The 17,973-nt window shown below is 44.3% G+C and overlaps 1 protein-coding gene across 27 annotated transcripts in view; it reads right to left on the reverse strand.

Annotated features, from left to right (window-relative positions):
* The window catches only part of LOC100625134 (phospholipid-transporting ATPase IB), a 163,028-nt gene that overhangs the window by 51,285 nt on the left and 93,770 nt on the right, over positions 1–17,973 (reverse strand). For all 27 annotated transcript variants that reach the window (XR_014818980.1, XR_014818981.1, XR_014818985.1 and 24 more), the window contains 4 exons: positions 15,322–15,386; positions 11,175–11,347; positions 7,310–7,493; positions 4,260–4,370 (listed from right to left, as the gene is read on the reverse strand). Coding sequence is in view for 14 of the 27 variants with exons in the window: in XM_084981264.1 (XP_084837390.1) it covers positions 4,260–4,370; positions 7,310–7,493; positions 11,175–11,347; positions 15,322–15,386 (533 nt within the window). In the remaining 13 variants the exon portion in view is untranslated. The remainder of the gene's footprint in view (positions 1–4,259; positions 4,371–7,309; positions 7,494–11,174; positions 11,348–15,321; positions 15,387–17,973) is intronic.

Below are 17,973 nucleotides of genomic sequence, written 5' to 3' on the forward strand. Positions count from 1 at the left end.
CCTACACCACAGCTCACGGCAACACCGGATCCTCAACTCACTGAGCAAGGTCAAGGATTGAACCTACAACCTCATGGTTCCTAGTCTGATTCATTAACCACTGTGCCACGACGGGAACTCCCCCAAATTCTTCAAATTTTAAGTAGGATTTACCAGTGAAGCCATCTAGGCTTGAGCTTTTCTTTGTTGGGAATTTTCATGTTTGTTGTTTGTTGGGAAGTTTTTGTCTACTGATCCAATGTATTAATTGTTATAGGTCTGTTTGCATTTTCCATTTCTTTATTATTTACCCAACTTATTTTTGACAAAGGTTATAAAAGAAACCTTGGGAGAAGAATAGCCTTTCATCAAATGGTAATGAAATAACTAAACGTCCATGGGCAAAATAATTATAAACAATATAAACCTGCCACTGCACATAAAAACTAACTGAAAATGGATCATGAAATTAAGTGTAAAATATAAGACATTTAGAAAAACGCATACAGGAAAATCTTTGGACTCTAGAGCTAAGCAGAGTTTTTTTGACATGGCACCAAAAGGATGAACTATAAAAGGAAAAACCTATAAACTGGGTGACATTAAAAGTGAAAACTTTTGCTCTCTGAGAGACTCCATGAAAATACAATATGACAAGATACAGACTGGTAGAAACTGTTGGCAAAATTCATTTCTGACAAAGCACTAATATCTAGAATATGTGAAGAAGTCTGAAAATTTGACAGTGAAAGAAGCTAACGATCATTAAAAAAAACAAAAGAGGGGAGTTCCTGTCGTGGCTCAGTGGTTAACGAATCTGACTAGGAACCACATGGTTGCGGGTTCAATCCCTGGCCTCACTCAATGGGTTAAGGATCCAGCATTGCCGTGACCTGTGGTGTAGGTTGTAGACGCAGCTTGGATCCCATATGCCACAGGAACTGAGGCCGTACACCACAGCCAAAAAATGTTTTTTAATTTTTGGAGTTCCCTTCGTGGCTCAGTGGTTAACAAACCCAACTAGCATCCATGCTGCTGCAGGTTTGATTCCGGACCTCGCTCAGTGGGTTAAGGATCCTTCGTTGCTATGAGCTATGGTGTAGGTTGCAGGTGAGGCTTGGATCCCGCATTGCTGTGGCTGTGGTATAGGCTAGCAGCTGTAGCTCCAATTCAACCCCTCACCTGGGAACTTCCATATGCCTCAGGTGCAGCCCTAGAGAGAAAAAAGTTGTTTTTAATTTTTAAAAAAGAAAATGACAAAAGATATGAGGAGACATTTCACTGAAGAAGAGATGCAAAGAGCAAATACATGCATGAAAAGATGTTCAATGTCATTAGCCACTAGCAAAACGCAATTTAAAACCACAGTGAGATCTTACTATATATACATCTATCACAATGGCTAAAATAATGAATAGTAGTAACGAACTGCTGACAAAGATCTAGAAAAGCAGAGTAACAGATACTTTGCCAGTGGGAATTAGAAATAGTGCAGTCACTCTGGCAAACGGTTTGGCAATCTCCTTAACGACTGTATGACCCAGCAGTTATACTCTTGGATCCTTATCCTAAATAAGGGAAGACTTGTGTTACCACATACGCCTGTACACAGGTTCCTAGCAACTTTACTCATAACAGCTCCAAACTAGAACCAACATAAATGTCCTTCAACAGGTGGACGATAAACAAGTTATGGCCACCCATGCTGCGGAATACTACCAGCAACAAAAAGGAGAAACGACTGTTCATGCAACATCTTGAATGGATCTGAACAGAATTAAACTGATTCTAAAAAAAACCCAGTCTCAAAAAGTTACATACTCTATGATTGCACTTTTATGACAATTCTTGAAAGAACACGGTTACAGGAAAAGAGAAGCGACTGTCACTGCCAGGGGTTAGGGATGGGTGTGGATGTAGAGGGGGAGCAGGAGGAGAGCCCATGGTGATGGGGCAGGTTTACACCCTTCTGTGGAACAGGCCTATGTCTTGATCTCTGTGATGGTTCTGTGGGGTCTACATAAGGATAAAAGTGCATAGAGAGTCTCTCTCTCTCGCTCTCTCTCTCACACACACACACACACACACGTGCGTGTAAAGCTGCTGAAATCTGAGGAAGCTCTGCGTGTGCACCAATATCAAGTTGTGGGTTTGGTAGTGTCCTTAGTTTCACAGAAGGTGTTTGGTTTGGGGGAAACTGGGTGAAGGGTTCGGTTCACAAGATCTCCTTTAAATATTTTTTTGTAACTTCCTATGAATCTGTCATTATTTCGAAATAAAATGTTTAAAAATATATCTCCACAACCCAATTTAACACTTGCACAGGTATTTTTTAAGGCAGGGTAGTAGGTAGAAGAGTCGCTCCCATATCTTGGCTGTGGTAACTAATGTGCCCACCAACGAAGGAATAGACAGATAAAGAAGGTACGGCATATACACACGACAGAGTATTGCTCAGCCATAAAAAAGGCATGAAATTCCACCATGCAACAACATGGATGGACCTAGAAAGGATTATGTTGAGTGAAATGTGTCAGAGAAAGACAAATACTCTGTGATCTCTTGTATGTGGGATCCAAAAAATAAAACGAATGTATCTAACAAATCAGAAACAGACTCACAGGTCTAGAGGACAGACCAGTGGTTACCAGTGGGGAGGCACGGCAGTGGTTCGGGATTAAGAGACGCAAACTAGGATGTATTTAACAAATAAGCATTTACCACCTGAAACTAACACTGTCAATCAACTATACTTCAATTAAAACTAAGAAATAGGAGTTCCTGCTGTGGCTCCATGGTAATGAACCTGACTAGTATCCATGAGGACGAGGATTCAATCCCTGGCCTCGCTCAGTGTGTTAAGGATCTGGTGTTACAGTGAGCTGTTGGGTAGGTCGCAGACCTGGCTCTGATCCTGCGTTGCTGGGGCTGGGGTGTAGGCCGGCGGCTGTAGCTCTGATTCAACCCCTAGCCTGGGAACGCCCATATGCCACAAGTGTGGCCCTAAAAAGCAAAAAAAAAAAAACAAAAACCCAAGACATAAACAATTTTTAAATAGATAAATAAGTAGCAAAGATATACTGTACAATACAGGGAAATATAGCCATTACTTTATAATTTTAAATGTAGTATAATCTGTAAAAATACTGAATAATTATGTTGTATACCTGAAACTAATACAATTCTATAAATGAGCCATACTTTAATTTTTAAAAAGAAGATTCATTCCCATATCCCCATAAGCCTTATACACGACACACTAGAGAAAACAAGCTTTTTCAGAAGCAATAAAGGCATGACAGACCTGCAGATTCCATGGAAAATGCAGTTACGGGCCTCTTCTTTGGTCCCCGCTCAGGCAAAGAGAGGCACTGTCAGCGTGGCTGTGAAGACGGAAGCCAGCGGGGGGGCGGGGGGCCGCTGCCCTGGTGGAGCCGCAGCCCAGCCACCCAAACAGCAGGAGGAGAGCAGGGACCGAGTTATTTCATTTTATTCTCTTGATGTGGAAACAATGCTAGAGAAAAGTTTTCTTTCTCCATTCGCTTTAACCACCCAGGCTAAATACAGCCCAGAGGAAGTTCCGTCACGGCAGAGCGGAAACGAATCCAACTAGGGACCATGAGGGTGCGGGTTCGATCCCTGGCCTTGCTCAGGGGGTTGAGGATCTGGCGTTGCCGTGAGCTGTGGTGTAGGTTGCAGACGCGGCTCGGTGCCTTTAACCACCAGAAGAGCTGGAGAGGGCAGAGACGCCCTCTGGTTCCAAAAAGGATATATATATATATATCTTTTTTTTACCACAGATTAGGTCAGTAAGTCATTATGATGTCATAACATATTTTGCTTAACGCAACATTTTTACTAAATAGATTTTACCTGAGCAAAAACGTAAAGTAGGATTAGGTGACAGTGCTTTAAGTGCAAAAAATATGGGGGAAAAGGAGTTTCTGCCATGGTGCTGTGGCGAAGAGCCCGACTAGGAACCATGAGGTTGTGGGTTTGATCCCTGGCCTCGCTCAGTGGGTTAAGCATCCACGTTTTCTGAGCTGTGGTGCAGGCCAGCAGACGTGGCTCGGATCCCGCGTTGCTGTGGCTGGGGTGTAGGCTGGCAGCTGTAGCTCTGATTCGACCCCTAGCCTGGGAACCTCCATATTTCACAGGTGCGGCCCTAGAAAGACCAAAAAAAAAAAAAAAAATACATATATATATGAGGGAAAAGCCCCCTAAACTCCCAAGCCGTACGTCACAGAGAAGACCTAAGGCCTCAGGGAGGGTCTCCTCACCTCAATGATGTAGAGCACGACGTTCTTGTAGAAACAGTACAACACGCACTTGGTCACCCGAAAATAACTCCAAGCGCCGTGAACCAGCAGGAGCTTCTCCAAGTGGCTGAACTAAGAGACGGAAATAACAGTCAAGGAACTTACCGCTTGTGACAAAAGCCACGAGATGACATTTCCCCGCGTTTCATGCCCCCGAGGCTCCCCCTGTGGAGGAAACAAGCAGGGTGAAACCCATCCCCGGACCACCTGGCACCGCTGTTTACAGCAAAGGAATGTTTTCAAGTTTTGTAAAATGAACTCCTCCTATCATTAAAAAAAAAAAATTAAACATCGCTTTCTCGCCCAGCCAAGGCTGCCTGAATTTTCACTTGTCACACATAAGGCTGTGCCTTTAATCCCCCAGGATCGTAATCATGAGAAGCGCTCAGAAGTGTTTACTGAAAGGAACATCACGCTGGAAACCAGAACCTCAGCCACTGTTTTTCTGCCTGATCAGGGGCACGTAACGAAGTCTTACAGGAATCAGTTCCCCATTTCCTGTAGCAAAAACACAAAAAGAACGACTGAAATTGAAAAGGAGGTAACCTGTGATTTCTCCAGCTCTCCTACGCTGCCCTGCCCTCCTCTGTTTTCCTTTTCCATAGCACTTAGCACTTTCCAACAAAAGACTTCACTGCTTACATAATTACTGTTTATTTCTTTCTTTTTTTTTTTTTCCATCTTTTTAGGGCCACATCCACGGCATATGGAGGTTCCCAGGCTAGGGGTTGAATCGGAGCTGTAGCCACTGGCCTACGCCAGAGCCACAGCAACACGGGATCGAGCCGTGTCTGCAACCTGCACCACAGCTCAGGGCAGCGCCAGATCCTTAACCCACTGAGCGAGGCCAGGGATCAAACCAGCAACCTCATGGTTCCTGGTGATTCGTTTCCACTGCGCCACTCCGGGAACTCCCAATTACTGTGTACTTCTGTCTCCCAGAACGGAAGCTCTGTTAGAGCAGGGCTCACTGTTTATCTCCTTCACGGATGAGGCCCAAACACCCAGAAACAGGCCTAAGGTGTGGGAGGCACTCAGGAAACATTTCTTGAATGAACTAATGTTCGGGAGAGTTATTCCCCGAAACAAGGCAACTTGGTAATTTAGTGACTGTGAAAATGAAGCAGTGACTTCAACGTGGCATAAGCTGATACATACGGGGAGAAAACAGCCTTTCAAAAAAGACTGCTTAAGAGTTCAGAGCATGACGTCAGGATGGGGGGGCAGAGTCATAAAATGCGCAGCTCCGCTGAAAGAAGTGAATTCAAGAAGGACGGCTTGTTTTTACCTAGAACTTGATATGGAACGAGCCTGTACAGACAACATTTCTACAGCCTCAGTTTCTAGCTTTGCACTGATTTATCTGCAGGGAGGGAAAAAAAAAAAAAAAAAAAAAAAAAAGACGTTCTAAGTCAAAGTTGTATTTCTTGGGATGGTTTCAGACTCTTAAGAAGCTGAGGGAGGAAGAAGCCAATGATGTTTATTAGGCTGAGAAGAAAAGGATCTCGGCCCAAGCCGGGTGTTCCACGGCTCCTCTCTGCGGAGGGAGCCGTGTGTGAGAAGAGGCGGCAGAGGAAAAGGCTGGCCCCTCGGGTACAGCCCCCCTGAGGGCGGGAGAGTGTCCCCCGCGGCCCTGGGGACAAGACACATTCTGGGGGAGAATAAGGGCCCCACTGCGGCGGAAGCCCCCCTCCCCGCCAGCTCGAGTCTAGGCTGCTCTCGGGGCAAGAGCAAGACGGAAAGAGTCGATGCGTCTCAAAGCGCTATCATTCAACACAAAGGGGCCGACGCCCGAATCAGATCAGCCTCCCGCACGAGTGCCTGGCTCGGTGTGGACACTCAGGGTGGAAGGGAGGAGAGCGAGCCTGGAGCCTGCACGGCCTGCCGATCACAGCTGCCGCCTGGAAAAGCGGGCCGCGAACAAGGGCACGGAGGCGCAGGCTGGGCTTCTGCTGCCGAGGCCCACGGCCGGCCGGGGGCTGGCCCATCACCCTGCCTGCCTCTCTCCTTCCTTCAGACCTTAGCTTGGAAGAGTCTGCCGATTCTCCACCGCTTTACGAAGTGGTTTAAAAAGAGAAGGCTGGATTCACCCTCCCTGGGCGTGCTTCAGGTGATGGCACACTGCATTCCTGCCCGCGGTGGGTCTGTGGTGGTGGACAGGCCAGGGCGTGTGCCACACGGAATCACCGAGCCCGCAGGAAGCGCGAAGAACCCGGCGGCCTCTGGCAGTGAAGGGAAGGAAACGGGAGTTTGGAGCGGCCACTTCCGAAGCTACAGGCAGGGGCCCTGCGGGTGGTCTGCAGAGTTTCCTTACCCGAGACCCCTGTACACAGGAGCCCCGGGTTTCCCACCTATAAAGCCACAACACTTAATCCTGAGTAAGAAGAAGACTCTAGAACTGATCGGATTCAGACACTGGGGCCACAGGCTTTCTGTCTATGCGGCAGAACCCGAACAATCCATGTTGTGGCCTCTCTAGTTTGAGGCACCCACTTACCTGCGGACAGACAACTAAACCCCCGGCCTCCCAGAGAACAGCCACCTGAGAGCAGCCCCTCGGGGACTGCCTAGCCAGAGGCCGGGTTATTCCCAGGGGTCCTCAGTCCGGCAGGAGTAAGAGAGGTACTGAGCATGGCTCAAACGTGATAAAGTGGTACATCTGTGAAAAGCCAACATTAAACTACCGATGAAGGGGCTGTTCCACAGTATCGCCGTTGTTCATGAAACTGTTCTTCAAAGGGAAATATTAAAATGCAGAGCCGGGCATTCTTGTGGCATAGCCAAGGACGGGCATACAAACACACAGGAGGGCTACATCCCAGGGCCACGCACTCCTCTTAGATGCCCTCCCCCACACGGGACAGCCACCGCGGGAGACGGCTTGGCAGTCTCCTCTGAAGCAGAACACACTTCTGCCATACCATCCAGTGACTACACAGCTGGGTATTCGCCCAAAGGAACTAAAAACTCTGTCCACACAAAAAACCTGCACGCAGGTCTCCACAGCAGACCTGGGCGATGGCGTAGTCCGAGTTGTTGGTGGCCTGCATGCCCTCGTTCCCGCTGATCCCCACGCCCACGTGGGCCGTCTGGATCATGCCCACATCGTTGGCCCCGTCCCCGATGGCCAGGGTGATGGCCCTTACGTGGCTCTTAACCAAGTCCACTATCTCAGCCTTCTGGAGGGGAGATAATCTGGAAGAAAAAACAAAAACAAAACAGAAGCAACCACTTTTTAGTGCTTTGCTTTGGTTCATTTTACAGCAGTCATCTCCAGGCAGCCACATTTAAAGGGCAGTTATTGGTAAATTTCTCAATTCGTGAACTAAGCTTTTCACAGAAGTAAGAAAGCTCCCACCGATCTGCACCAAAAACAAAAAGAAAAGCAAAACAAAAACATAAAAACAAAAGAACAGAGTTTAAAGCAACAACAAGAAGCAGTTCCCACTGTGGCTCAGCAGGTGAAGGACCCAACATACTCTCGACAGGACTCACGTTCAATCCCAAGCCTCATTCCACAGGTTAAGGATCTGGTGTCGGCAAAAGTTACAGCAAAGTTCACAGAGGTGGCTCGGAACCAGTGCTGCCCAGGGCTATGCTGCAGGCCGGCAGCTGCAGCTCTGATTCCACCCCTCACCCAGGGGCTTCCATATGCCGCAGGTGCAGCCATAAAAAGAGGAAAACAAAAACAGAAAAACACAGAGCAGCTTCTTTAACGCCCACGATACTGGCAGCCCCACTGCCCCGGAGATAAACTCTTCCTTTGCCACCTTCCCCTCCGCTCCCCGGCGTGCAGCACCAGCACGGGGCTGCGGTATCAACTTAGGTGCCTACGTACAGGAGGGGAAGACGGGATCGGCCGCTGCTTCTGAAGCCAAGTGAAGGCGTTTAACCAAAGCATGGAATATACAGCAGCCTTTGAAAACCAAGCTGCTTGAAAAATACAAGGAGACACAAACACAAAAAGGCTCAGTCAGGAGCACCAAGGTTGTGCGGAGGCAACAGCAGCAGAGAAAAGCCGAGTGACTTCAAGCGGCAGACGTGTCTCTCCCTTTCGTGTCCAGTGCAAGTGAGGACACATCACTGGTGGGTTTTTCTTTTTTTTTTTTTTTTTTTTTTGAGACAAGCTGTGAGAGCAAACCTAATACTCCTGACGAATTTCAGGATAACAGACCCTGCCCTACCCATAAAATATTTAGGGACACGCCAACGAAAGAAAGAAAACCTTTATCTCTTCATGTCTCACTTATTCATCCTCTTAGCAAATGAGACACACACTTCTATCAAAAGGTTTTATTTTCTAGTAAGCAAATGACCTCACTATCATTCTTTTCCCACAAAAGAGCTCCTAAAAATGACTTATGAGAAGTTTCCAGGAGTTCCCGTTGTGGCTCAGTGGTTAATGAATCTGACGAGCATCCATGAGGACGCAGGTTCGATCCCTGGCCTCGTTCAGTGGGTTAAGGATCCAGCATTGCCATGAGCTGTGGCTTGGATCTGGCATTGCTGTGGCTGTGGTGCAGTCCAGCAGCTACAGCTCCAATTCCACCCTTAGCCTGGGAACCTTCATATGCCATGGGTGCGGCCCTAAATAAAAAAGAAAAAAAAAAAAAAGAGAGAGAGAGAGAGAGAGAAAGTTTCCAAAGTAGAAGATGTTAGAAGCCATTTGTGAGTCTAGGTTCTGTGAAGAGATAGCGGTTCTTTTACCAGATCCCTGCAATGATGACAACTTCACCACTGAGTCTGATGACCACTTTCATATGAGACTGTGGTATTTGCGGGCGGGCACTTAAGACTGGCGACACAGGGAAGGCAAGGCACTAGGTCGCATAACCTGGATAACTGAGCACTAAGGTCACAGCTGTGCTGGCTGGTGAGTGCCCCCTGCCCCCTGCAGAAGCTGGAAAGGGAGGAGGGTAAGGTCAGGCTGGTCACCGCCTGGCCCTCCCTGCAATGCCCCCTGCAGCTCACCTGTCCAGCACAGTGCCCTGCTCCTCCCCTGGGGGCAGCCCACGCTGCAGGGCTCTCCTTCCAGGTTCCGGGACCACCCCCTCCTCAGATCCCTATAGACGTCACGGGTACGGCGGCCCTTTCACTGTTACCAGCAGTAAACAACCCCTTTGTTTCGTGTCTCGTTTTAGGCTCCTGACAGCAAAAGCATTTAAGTTCAGAGCCAGTGAGAGATGAGGTCCTATGTGCTGAGATTTCCGGGAGAGAGCGTTTGCAAATCTTCCTACGGATGCACTCCTACGAGGATGTGAGGCTCAGACCTGCCACCCCCAACCATCTGCCCAAAGGGGAGCCCACCTGGGGACAAAGCCTGCACCGCGAGAATCACAGAGGAGACACTGTCTGAGCCCCACATCAAACCATGAGTGAAGCCAGATCTAGGACAAAGCACCAAGAGCTCACAGCAAGCTGCCTGCTGGAGAAACCGTCCCTAGTGCAAAACCAGGCCCTCCCTCTGCCTCTCCGCTATATCCCGCCCTGCCTGACCCTCCAGGGCCCCCCAGCAGGAGGAGAGAGTTTGAGCAGAGAAAAAGGGGGACATCCTTAAACTGTGGTTCTGATGCAAAATGGAAACTGGTTAACTGAATCTGAATAGTTAAACAAGTCCGGTGACTTGATTACTGATGAGTTTGCTTGCTTCTCTGGAAGTCAGTTCTACTCAGAGCCCTCAGCTCTGTGAGCTCATCAATGCCCTTCTCGCCTAAGCCGGGTGTGAGTCCAGCTGCCATCATCTCTGTCAGTTCTAACTCATAAAAGACTAGGTCACAACGAATCCTGAAGGCCAAACTACAGACCTCTCAAGCGAGAAGCGTGAAGAACAGACATTGCTGAGTGTTTTTGTAGATGCAGAACAAATGTGAACACAGCGAGACCCTTAGAGGAAACACGTGAAGCATGGAGTGGATCTCAGGGAGGGAGGAGTGCGCCTGAAACAATAGTTAGAAGTTCAGGGCACAATATGTCTTAACAACTGGTCCATTTATATCTTTGAGTGGCAAAGAACAACTATTCTGTGCATAGTTTCGTTATTTTCTCAGTTCCAGCTGTCTTGACTGTAGATGATCTGCTTTATTTTATTTTATTTTATTTATTTTTTAGGGCTACACCTGCAGCATACAGGCCTGGGGTCCAATGGGAACTGCAGCTGCCAGCCTACACCACAGCCACAGCAACACCAGATCCTTAACCCACTGAGCAAGGCCAAGGCTCAAATTTGCATCCTCATGGATACTAGTTGGGTTCTTAACCCACTGAGCCACAACAGGAACTCCAGATTTGCTGCTGCTGCTGCTTCTTTTCTTTTTTCTTTCTTTTTTCTTTTTTGGCCACTCTGCTGCATGTGGAGTTCCCAGGCCAGAGATCAGATCTGAGGCACAGTTGCAACCTAAGCCACAGCAGCAGCAACGTCGGATCCTTAAGCCACGGTCTGAATCTGTGTCCCAGCACTCCCAAGATGCCGCTGATCCTGTGGCTCCACAGCGGAACACCTGGATTTGCTTTTTAAAATAATGTTTTCACTTGCACTCCCCCTCATAACTTCATTTTCCTCCAGGTGTCAGGGAATTTGTTCAAATGTGCCCCTCCCTGTGAAGAAACTGAGGGCCTTTGTTCCAACCAAAAGACTTCTTTCGTTTGGCCAATACATTGATAAACAGAGTACCGCTGAAAAATTATAAACTGCTTTTGAGTAAATCTTAAGCCTGACCATTAGAATTAAATTCAGAACTTTCATTTCAGTTTCAGCATATACTTTCCCAGTAAGGAACTTTGTCTCTACAAAACCTTCTATTTTCAAATTTATGGGGTTTTTTACATAAACAATATTAAGTAGAGCAGGAAATAAAACAGCAGTGACTGTATTCTTACCTACAACATAACACTGCCCTGCACGAGAGGGCCAGATTAAGGAAGCTCTTCTTAACTTCAAAGTGGAGGGCATGCTTCAATGTTTTGCCATCAATGATTAGGGCCAGGTCATTTTCTTTACCTAACAAGGCCCCAAGATCTTGGCAGTTCTGATCAATCATTTGCTGTGTTGCCTGAAACAAAGGGGGGGGGAATCACTTTATTTCTATCATTTTAAATATAAATGAAGAGACCTTTTGAGTCAAAACGGTAGGCTAAGGCATATGTTTCCCTCTTTCTTCCCTTTGAAAATCTCACAGGAATGAAATTTAAGGAGTTCCCATTGTGGTTCAGTGGGTTAAGAACCTAACTAGTATCCATGAGGATGCAGGTTCAATCCCTAGCCTTGCTCAGTGGGTTAAGGATCTGGCGTCACCACAAGCAGCAGTGTTAGTCACAGATATGGCTGGGATCTGGTGTGGCTGTGGCTGTGGCTGTGGTGTAGGCCAGCACCTGCCGCTTCTATTCAATCCCTAGCCCAGGAACTTCTATATGCCACAGGTGTGGCCCTAAAAAGAAAAAAAAAAAAAAGACATGAAATTTAAAAGTAAATAAATAACATGAATACATGCTTGGCATCATTGGCCACCAAGTAAATGCCAGTCAGAAGCACTTCATGCCCACCAACGTGACGAGAATCAACAACTGAGATAATTACAGGTGTTGATCAGGATGTGCAGACTCTCAGCTGCACACTGGTGGTGAGGACGTAAAGCCGTGCAGCCCTTCTGGAACACAATCTGGCAACTGCTCACACAGCTAAGCACAGAGCTGCTGGATGACCCAGCAATTCCACTCATTCCACATACAGTCAAGGGAAACGAGAACACATGTCTGCACAAAAACTTGGACAATCACAATTGCCTAGAAGCAGAAACAAGCTGATGAATGGATAGATAAAATACAGTCTGCCCAAACAATGAAATATTCTTTAGTCATAAAAAGGCACAACATGGATGAACGGTGAAAATGTACTGGTAAGTAAAAAGAGCCGGTCCCAAAAGGCTGCGTGAGATATGACCTGACCTACATGCAAAGACCACGACAGGCGAACCCACAGAACTAGAAGGTCGATTAGTGTTGCGGAGGGGCCGAGGCAGGTGGATGAGGGAGGCGGCGGCTAAGGCCACAGCGTCTTTTAGAAGATGATGAAAATGTTCTAAGATTGATTCTGGCGATGCTTGCATGTATCTGTAGATACATTAAAATGTATTGAATTAGGTACTTTAAACAAATGAATTTTATGCTACATGAATTATATCTCAATCAAGCTGCCTTGAAAAGGAATATGAGGAGGAGTGAATTCTTCGTCGGAAGGGTGCTAACAGCAGATGAGGAATTTCAGAGAATTTTTGGAAAAATTTACAAGATGGGGACAGACTAAAGGGGTGAACATCTATAACGCTGGGTCTCAGTTTAGGCAGGATAAACGAGTTCTAGAGATTTGTGTGCAACACCGTGACTATACTTAACCACGCTGCATCGTGCACGGAAACATTTGCAAAGAGGGCAAATCCTGAGTGTCCTTCCTACAAGAAAAGGAGGCAGCACAAAGAGACACTCGGAGGTGATAGACACGAGCTACCTCGACTGTGGTGATGGTTTCATGTGTTTATGCCTGTGTCAAACCCTCCAAACCGCATACATTAAATATGTGCATTTCCTTGTAAGATGTTTTAAATTTAAGATTACATACACATATAATATATATGCGACACCAAGAACTACAATAAGACCTTTCATACTGTTCGCTCCTCTAAAAAGCTTGACTACTGTCCATTGTACAAACTTAAATTATTTACAATCAAGGTGAAAAGGGGGAGGGAGTGGGACGGACGGGAAGTTTGGGGCTAGTAGATGCACGCTATTCCATTTAGAATGGAGAAGCAATGAGGTCCTACTGTACAGCACAGGGACCTACATCCAGTCTCTTGGGCTAGACTACGATGGAAGATAGTGTGAGAAAAAGAATGTGAGTGTGTGTGTGTGTGTGTGTGTGTGTGTGTGTGTGTGTGTGTGTGTATATACACGACTGGGTCACTTTTCTGTACAGCAGAAATTGACAGAACATTGTAAATCAACTATACTTTAAAAATTTTTTAATAAATACATAAATTGAAGGTCAAAAGTTAGCCTATGGCACTCGGATTTCAGCAATGATATGTAAAGAACTTGAATTTGCCACTGCCGTTCTTACAGAACAAAACCTGGACACACTGAGAGTCAATTCTGTTTGGACCCATCTGGGTACTGCAGTTACAGGACAAGTGCCACCCCAAAATCTGGAGAGACATATGAAGACAGAGAATTGCAGCTGAGCTCTGTTTATCTGGAGCAGAAGCTGGAACTATAAACTAGTAGGAACACTTACCTGGTAATTCTGAAGAATTGTTGGAGACTGTGGACCAGCGTGAAAAACAGAAACTCTTTGGGTTGCAATCTTAGTGGATGGCCCTGACACTTTTGTGGGTTTACCTCTAGGAACCTCACCAGGTTCTCATGGTAAAAAGTAAAAAAAAAAAAAACAAAAAAAAAAAACTCCCCTCATGGCTCAGCAGGAGGAGGGGGAGAGTAACCATTGAGAAATATGCCCAGACCATGTACCATTATAAAAGCCTGGTCTCTGAGGTTAAAGAGTATACAAGCCTTATCTATCTAGAGGGAAGGGCATTTACCCAATTCTAGCCCCCTCCAGCCTCCCTGGCTCACCTAAGGGGAGAAAGAAAGCACTAAGAAACACTAATGAAGACACAGGGGCACGGTTTCACTTAAAGACCGAGATTTAATCGTAAGATCATAGAACACTCCCTCTCCAACCTAACTTACCACCACACCAATATGGCCGTGAAAACTCTGTAAAAAACACACTGTAACAGAAATAGTGAATGACTTTTATGGATTAAAAGTAGACTGCACACAGCTGAGGAAAGAATTAATGAGCTTAAAGCTATTTAACAGAAACTGCCCAACTGAAATTCGAAGAGAAAAAAAAAAAAAAAAACCTCAGAATAGAATATCTGAGAACTGTGGGACAATTTAAAAGGTTTAACACACCAGTAATTGGAATGCCAAAATGAGGAGAGAGAACAGAACAGAAAGACAAGTTTGAGTACTAATCAATAGTACACAATTAATAGCAGACACAAAAGCAAAAACCCAGGAAGCTCAGGAAACACCAATCAGGATAAATACCAAAAATCTACACCTAGGCATATCATGTTCAAACTGCATAAAACCAAAGACAAAGAGGAAATCTTGCAAGAATCCAGAGCAGGGGGTTGGTAAGGGGACCACCTTACCTGTAGAGAAATAAAGACAAGAAATAGCACACTTCTCATCTGAAACCTTACACTTAAGAAGAGAGCGACATATTTAAAGTACTGAAAGCAGAAGAAAACCAATCTAGAATTTTATATCCAATGAAATTATCTTCTACAGTGAAAGAGAAATAAAGACTTTCTCAGACAGACAAAAGCAGAAAATTCATCACCAGCAGACCTGCCTGTAAGAAATAATTTTTAAAGTTTTTCATAGAGAAGAAGAATGATGTCAGAAACTCAGATCTACATTTAAAAAAAAAAAAAAGGACATGTTGGAAAAAGCATAGGTGAAACCTATTTAAAATTCTTTAAAAATGAGTCTAAGAAAATTACACAGTAAAAAAAAGTAATTGAAAATAAATACTAGCCATTTAACTTTTAAGGGCAAAGATATTCAATATTGGATTCTAAATTCGTTTCATTCTTGCAGTTTAAATGCCATCTATCTTCTCAAACTGTTAATAAAGACTGCTATATAGACAGATTTTTTTCCCCCTCTTTTTTCCATTTTAAAAACGAAGGATCTGAATGCGGAATTTGGTCTGACACCAGCGGGGAGATAAAGGACTAGCCTCAAACAGAGGGAAGAATAAGTGGGAACCAGAGGTGCCATAGAACAGAAAACCAGAATTTTCAGATTCTTCAGAAAGAATCATGGGGGATACCCAGACTTTCCAATGGACTAAAGTAGAAGTTGAAATCTTACGTAGATTTTAAGGCGCTGGGTAACCCTCAAGTAACAAGTTGGTTACAATCATATTAAATAATAATTTTTAAAAATCACTTACCTCTAATGAATTTGCATTCAACTGAATATGAAGCATGTGACCTGATAACAGTTTACAGGAATACGCTACAAAGACAGAAATAAAGATGTCACATATTGGAAGGCGCAGTGCCTTCCATAAGCTCATTTTTAAAAAAAATCTATTTGTATGCTTCCTTTATCATACTTTCTGCCTCATGACAATTTCAAAGCCCCATAACTCATCACAAAAATGGAACAAGAGGTTGTAAAAGAAAAAGGAATTTAAAAAAAATAGTTCATTTAAATCTTAAAAGGCAACTTAAACAGAAATGGTTGGAAAGGTGCAAATAACTGATATTGGTACTTTTCAATGTTGGTAGATTTTTATTTTATTATCTTTTATAACATGAGCTTCAGTTGATACTTTATAATAATTCTGAGTCTTTAAGGAAAGCCAAGTTCTGCTGTATCAAATCACTGCATCGGCAGTATTTTTTGGAGTTCCCACTGTGGAACAGTGGTTAATGAATCTGACTAGGAACCATGAGGTTGTAGGTTTGATCCCTGGCCTCGCTCAATGGGTTAAGGATCCGGTGTTGCCGTGAGCTGTGGTGTAGGTCCCAGATGTGGCTCAGATTCCGTGTTGCTGTGGCTCTGGCGTAGGCCGGCAGCTGCAGCTCCAATTTGACTTCTAGCCTGGGAACCTCCATATGCCGAGGGAGTGGCCCTAGAAAAGGAAAAAAACAAAAACAAAAAACAAATAAACAAAACAAAACAAAAAAAAACAGTATTTTTTTTCTTTTGGCTGCACCCATGGCATGCCAAAGTTCCCAGGCCAGGGATCAAACCTGTGCTAGGGAAGCAGTGTCAGATCCTTAACCCATCAGGAAACTTCTACATCAAAAATATTATACCTTGGAGTTCCCGTCGTGGCTCAGTGGTTAATGAATTCAACTAGTATCCATGAGGGTGTGGGTTCAATCCCTGGCCTCACTCAGTGGGTTAAGGATCCGGTGTTGCCATGAGCTGTGGTGTAGGTCACAGACGCAGCTCGGCTCTGGCATTGCTGTGGCTCTGGGGTAGGCTGGCGGCTACAGCTCCGATTAGACCCCTAGCCTGGGAATCTCCACATGCCGCGAGTGCGGCCCTAAAAAGACAGGGAAAAAAAAAGAAGTATTATACCTAGAATACAAATATCATTTAAAATACGACTTAAAGAAATAAATGTGGGCAATTCTAATACATCTCAAGAAGCATTTTCCAATTTGAAAATTTTAAGTCATTCTCACTTTTAAAATTAGACTGAGAAATAAATATATACATATGTAAATATATATACATAGGCGTAGCCTAAGGGGCCCAGTTTCAATCTGTGTCTAGAAGAATGATACCATCTTTGAGACAGATGAGCCCTCAGCAACAAGTTTGAGTCTTCCTAAAAGCAGTCATTCTAAAGCTTTGTGAAACTGAGGAAACATCCACTAATAAACAGACGGTTCGATGGCAGGTCACTTTCTTTGCCTCCCAAAGGATCAAAAGGGGCATGATTTCAAAGCCATCAGTTAAATGGAAGGAACTGAGCCAGCTGCGGAAAATAATGGGAAGCAGTGATTCGAAATGAAGAGGAGAGCCCTGCACAGGTTGAGTCTACCAGGACGGTATTTTTCTTCCATCTCACAGCTTCGGGTTTTGTCTCTGAGCATGAATGGGCTTCCTGAAGACATGGTGTGCGCATTGAACTCAGTAGCTGCGCCCTGGTCCACACACACTCCCTCTGTCCAGACAACCATCCTAAACTTTCCCCTCTCCCCACAAATCTTCAGTATATCCGCTCCAGCCTCCCTCTCAGCAAAATGAAAATGTGGTCCCCTTGTTTAAAAAAAAAAAAAAAAAAAAAAAAAGGGCAGGAAGAATCCCATCACAGACACTAAAATATGAAGTTTTCTTTAAAAGTATTTTACACTTATAAAACATAACAGGTATAATAGTGAATAATAACCTAAACTTACAAATTGCAAGAAATTATCTTTTTGGTGCCATAATTTTATATGATGCAAAAATACTTGGCTAATGTAAAATCTTGATTGGTCATAAGATTATTCTGCCTTAGTTTTCTGAAATTCATTTATTAGATCATCAAAATTTACATTTTTTTCAAACAATATAATTGAAAGCAATGTTAGTTGCACTTGACAAATGCAAGATTGTAAGGAATTTTTAATTTTGAGCAGAATCTTTCCACTGATGTAACCATTACTGGAGCTATTAAGAGTGTTTCATAGGCTATAAGACCTCTGTGATATAGTTCAGATAAATAATTTTGAACATTAAATTTTTGTACATCTATAACTGATGATTATGAAACAAATTTTCTAAAATGAAATGATTTCACTCTTCAGGCAAATAGATTTTAGGTAAGTTGGAATTTAAATGTAAATTTGTACACTATCATTTTAATGTTTCCTTTGAAATTTCCTGAAACTCATGGGTGTCACACAAAGTAGCAAAAGTAGCTTCATGATTTGTACATGATTCAAAACGCCTATTTATGTACGTATGTATTGTGTCTGTTCAAGTATAAGGATAAAGTTATTTTAAAATGGTCTTTATTAATGATTGCTTTATCTCATGTTTCCTAGGTAAACAGTGTTTTCCATAGAATATGATTTATCTTTAACTTAAAATTCTGTTT

Source organism: Sus scrofa, chromosome 11 (assembly GCF_054392235.1).
Source record: "Sus scrofa isolate SSC_HxYL_T2T_F1_AM1 chromosome 11, Sscrofa_HxYL_maternal_Yorkshire_Landrace_v2.0, whole genome shotgun sequence".
Taxonomy (NCBI): Eukaryota; Metazoa; Chordata; class Mammalia; order Artiodactyla; family Suidae; genus Sus; species Sus scrofa.